Source organism: Austrofundulus limnaeus, unplaced genomic scaffold (assembly GCF_001266775.1).
Source record: "Austrofundulus limnaeus strain Quisiro unplaced genomic scaffold, Austrofundulus_limnaeus-1.0 Scaffold152, whole genome shotgun sequence".
Classification (NCBI taxonomy): Eukaryota; Metazoa; Chordata; class Actinopteri; order Cyprinodontiformes; family Rivulidae; genus Austrofundulus; species Austrofundulus limnaeus.
The window spans coordinates 1,106,347-1,111,621 of record NW_013952554.1 but is presented as its reverse complement, the minus strand read 5'-3'; the positions used below and the strand labels follow the sequence as shown (position 1 = coordinate 1,111,621).

Genomic DNA, 5,275 nt, shown 5'->3' with positions numbered 1-5,275 from the left:
ATCAGTGTTTTGGGGAATACTTTTAAGACATGTTGTTTAGAAGAAATATGGTGAATTCAATAGAAAATCATAAAAATATTTATTAGATTTGGTATAATTATATATTTTTTCTTATGTGAATATGGTCTGTTTTTATCCAATATATAAATTAAATTAAATGTTCAATATGTGAAAAATGATAACTGAATGCACAAAACTGTCAAACAAACACAATTATGACCTTTTTAATTCACAGATTAAAACATATTAAGAAAAACAGATCAGAGGGACAAACAAAGCCTGAAGTGAGATGTTTTTTTTTTCTTCAAGCAGCTTTTGTTGGATAAAACTTTAACTGTCCTTTACTTTAACCTATTTTCAGTTAGATTCTAAAATACGGTAAAATACAGAAACTACAACACAAAACACTGAACAGTGTTGCAGGATGGTTCACTTTATAAAAGAGGAGAGAATTATACATTTTTAAAGCAATGGTAGAAATCCAATCCTAGATTATTCCAGTATAACTTTAGTTATTATCTTAACAGCATGTACTTTTACCTTAAAGGGAACACCCAAACAAAGACTATTTATCATGATGATAATTGTGTAGAACATTAAAAAAAAAAAACATAAAATCATTGGGGCCCTATAATTTTGACATCTACTTCTTACAGAGAGTCTGAACTGAAAATAATTGTGACAAAACTTAAACACACTCTTTCCTAAAATGTCTTTTGGTTTTAGGCCCCAGTTTGATGGGACAAAAGTCAATAAAGCTCTGTGTTGCTTCTTCTGGACATGGGAGAGGGCTTTGTATTTAAATAAGCTTTACCTTTTGTTTTTAGAAGAAAAAATACATAAAAGGTGTAAATTCAGAAAAGTAAAAATAAACATTAGATATTGTGAGACTGTACAAAGTGTGAAGTTAATATAAAACAAAATGGTCGCGTTTTATTAGCTATTCACAGTGTTTGATACAGATTTTGCTGATCACTGATAAGTTCTGTATTATGTGGGTAGGAATAGTTTTCAGTCATTTAGGTAAAAAATTAATTTAAGAATATAAAAAGTTAAATATGAAATAATAAATATTTAAAAGTAAGGTTAAATAAGTGTTTGTCCTTCAAGAGGGATTGTGTTGTGTAAAGGAATGACCAGCAGGTGTCAGTGTAGCCACATAAAACATGTTCTTCATTAGCAGTTTTGGATGTATCTAAGTGGAATAGTATGACAGAGTATTAGAGCTACACAACAAAAAAAAATATTACGCATTATTACAACAATAAAGTCATAATATTATAAGAATAAAGTCAATTTTATGAGAACAAAGTCAGAATATTATGAAAAAAAAGTCATAATCTTACATGACGTGTCCATTTTTTGTTACTCATGTCCTCATTTTCCCCACACCTTCTGTGGACAGTCATGTGTCTGTGTTTAAAGTAGTCTGCAATGACTTGGGTCACTGTTAAATTAATATGCTTTCATCCAAATTAGCTACGTGCAGAATAAATCTGTCAATGCATCCATTAATTACAGCTTCAGTTTATCATATAATCGTTTGCACAATTTCCAAGCCCTGCTACTGATAATTTGATGCTAATGTGCTAAAAGATCAACTATTTATTTTAAGCAATACTAAAGAACAACTTGACAAGTTGCTCAACATTCCTCATCTTAATGCAGTAACTGCATGCTTTTTCGTGTCGTATTACGACTTTATTCTCATAATATTGATTTTAATCTCATAATTTTACGACATTATAAATATACTTTTCTTCGTTACTTGACACTTTGTTATTTTATGTCTCTTCAGACATACTGTACCTGATGTTTTGACGTATGCTTCGGATTGTTAATATTATGGTTTTATTTCCATCCGACTTTAGTGTCGTAATATTATGACTTTATTCTCATAATTTAAAAATAAATCTCATTGTGTGGCCCTAATACTCTGTCGTACAATAGAAATAGAAGTTCAGTAAAAATTACTGTAACCCTTCTATTCCAGGTAAAGATTTTTCAGTAAAGTGTGTTTCACATCAATGTTGTAAGCTGCTCCAGGATTTCTTTTGTTGTGCTCAAAGATGGCCCCGTTCAGCTCCATCTGAACATCAAGAAGACTTGTTTTCCTGTCAGGATGACAATAAAAGAACAGATTAGCTGTTGTACTAAGATTCACCGCACTGTTGGGTGTTTTGTTTTTACCTCCTTTGGGCTTTGCAGAGGGCGTCTGTCAGGGCCTTCAGATAAACAGAGTGGTGCTGCGCYTGCTTTAGTTGACACTCATCCATCCAGCAGTGACTCCAGAATATATCAGCTTCTACGGGGATGTTACGTGATCGCTGCCCATTACAACCATCCACCTCTATGTTCTCATCCTGGTAGTTTGCTGTCGCACAGGAAACCAAATCTGCAACGCTGTACCTCTGGATGAAGAAGAGTTTTGGCTTGCCGGCCARCATGGGACAAGAATCTGCAGTGAAAAGCCCTCTGATGAGGTCTATGGGTAAACTGTTGTCATACGTGTCCGTACCAAAGAGGTAGTTAGTTGAACCACGACTAATGATGCAACAGACAAAACAATCGTATCTGTAGTCTCTTTGTTTAGACATGTCTCTGAGGGATGAAAGGATGTCCTCAGCACTCAGCCACTTCAGGTGGCGGACGCTGAAGTGAAGAGCCTTGAACGTCTCCTCTAACATTCCTGAATGAGAAAACGGACACCAATTAAAACAGTTTATTAACCTTTATTTAACTCAACAAATTCCATTGAGATCACGGATCTATTTTGCAAAGGAGGTCCGGGCCTGAAGGCGATCTATTGTACATGTTTTCAGTCTGTGAGAGGAAACCCGAGTACCCTGAGAAAACCCACACAAACACGAGGAGAACATGCAAACTCCACACAGAGAGATCCCATTATTATAGAAAAAAATGAGGTGGCTCTATAGTGACTGTTCGTTTTTAAGTTTCACACACAGCAAGAGGGACTTTCCAACACAAACTGGTTTTCTGTGCATTTTTTGTGTCCAACGTGTATCTGTTTCACTTTTCCCAGACTATTTTCATTTTCAGTCCCTTTAGTTTCCTCGTATTCCAAACCCAGTTTTACAAGAACTTTCTGGTTTCAGGATTCTGTTCTGCTTTTACCTGATATTTCATTTACAGACATGTTGAGTTGTCTGTAAATTACAGATTTTTTTTCCCCCAATTTTGCATGAAAACAAATGTATGGGGCAATCTTATGGAGTGTGCTATGAATTTTTTTGTGAAAATTACAGATTATTTTTGGGTCAAGAAGGGGCTGACATGCATTTACTAGTTTCCACTACTTATACTTTGTTTTCAACTCTAAATTTCTCTTGTATGTTTGCTAAAAATGGTTTTGTGCTGAATGTTTAAAGGTAAAAAAAAAATGCTGAGTGCTTAAAGGACTTTAGTCAAATTTTTTGAAGATATTTTTTTAATTAGACTGTTCCAAGTTAAAACAAGAACAGATGGAAAAATAATCATCAAACCTGTATTATGGTTTATTGAAGAAAAAAAGTTATTGTATTAAAAATTATGGATGCAAAAAAAACGAATGTTTTGTTTAAGTTAGAGATATGGATGTAGAAAATATAAAAAAAGAAACAATGTTCTATATAAGTTGTAATTATGGATGATTTTTTTTTAGATGCAAGAGGGGTGGGTGTAAAAAATAAGATTATACTTCTACCCACTCCTTTGAACATGTAAATATAATTCATTATTGTTCTTGTTTTTTTGTTTGCTTTTTGTTTTAAATTTATTTTTCTTTTGTATATAACTTTGTTTATTCTTTTAAATTCATTACGTTCAATAAAGTCTAAACTAACCTGCAGCTACAATTAGCTAAATTGTAGCCAAAAGCTATTCAAGCAGAATGGTAGCTAAAAGCAGTGGATACTTCTGTACTTTTACATTAAATGGTTTTAGAATCAAAATGTATTTAAAGTTGTTTTGGTACATTAACCAAATTAAAAAGCTTAGTGTCTCACCTCCATCTTGGCCCACACAGTCTATAATAACACAAACTCCTCTGGGGTTTGTGTTGAAGTTGTARTGTTCAAGTAGACTCTGAAGAAGAAAGAGCAGATGTGTTTAGAAATGCACTTTTATWGCTTTTTCACATTTGTAAAGTAATAAAAAGTCCAATGCAAGCGTGACATTTACCCTTCTGCTTGGCTCTCTGCATACAGGCAACGACACAACTACTTTGGCTGTTGAAAGAGCAACATGACAAAATGCACAACAAAGTAAAACACCTGTGTTTCTCGCAGGGCTTTCCCGCTGTTAGTAACCACAAAGCCCCGTRTGAAAAACAATGCCATTATCTGTTACAGAGGGCTGAAAGGAACACAGCTAAAAACATTTCCTCATCTCTGGTTTTTTTATAGCCTTTCTTACCATCACACTGCTGATGAAGTCTCTGTTTAATTTCCTATAAGAAACAAAAGAGAAGTTGTATTTAATATATTTAGCTTTTTAAAATGAGGTGAATTATTTAAAAACTCATGCACGGTTTTACTCACAGCAGCTCGAGAACATTGCTGTTGAGGCGAAGGCTGAGCTGCAAAAAAACACAAACACTTAATCAGCAAACACCTGGAATATAAAAAAAMCCCTTTTGTTTTCCTCCTCATTTCTTTACAGAAATATAACATAAAATATAACATCACAGGATTAATCCTCATTTGCAAGGCATTGTGGGAAGAACCTCCCAGCATAGATGTGAGAGCTCTGATAGGAGCTACGTCGCTACACCCCTGCTTCCTGAGGCATTGCCTCCTTGTGTGCTGAATCCACCCCTGTGCAGATCAGTAAAGTGCTTTCACCTGACGGGCGAGTTTCATTTGACCGCAAAGGTGTTTGCTCACCTGCTGGATGTGTGGTTAAAAGGTGTGGTTGTTTTTGAAAAGTCAATGCTTCAGAATGGTAAAGAAGTAACATTACAATATCTTTTTGTACCCTTTTGTATTTTGTTTGAACTACTGTGAACTATGGTGTTAGAATTGTGAAACGCTGAGCTGGTGTTTCAATTGTAAAGATTTGCTAACTGTGTAAAAACAATTTAATTTTACTGTAAAGGCAATCAATAAAAAAACACAACTTTCCCCAGTTTACTGTCTGCATGGTTACCTTTGGTCTTCTCTAGTTTGTCACAGAAAGACTTCTTGTGATAAAAACCTATGACTTTTACTGCTTTAACTTTAAAACCTAATATAGTACCGCTTTACGGCATTGCTTCAGCTTCACTCTGTCTTACCAG

At 34.3% G+C, this 5,275-nt stretch overlaps 1 protein-coding gene across 1 annotated transcript in view; it reads right to left on the bottom strand.

Annotated features, from left to right (window-relative positions):
* Positions 1–1,646: 1,646 nt before the first annotated feature.
* cflara (CASP8 and FADD-like apoptosis regulator a) overlaps positions 1,647–5,275 on the bottom strand; it is a gene marked incomplete in the record, with an annotated part of 6,884 nt that continues 3,255 nt past the window's right edge. The window contains 6 exon segments of the mRNA XM_014016733.1: positions 1,647–2,114; positions 2,191–2,689; positions 4,005–4,083; positions 4,180–4,226; positions 4,414–4,447; positions 4,539–4,576. Of these exon segments, the coding sequence (XP_013872187.1) occupies positions 1,985–2,114; positions 2,191–2,689; positions 4,005–4,083; positions 4,180–4,226; positions 4,414–4,447; positions 4,539–4,576 (827 nt within the window).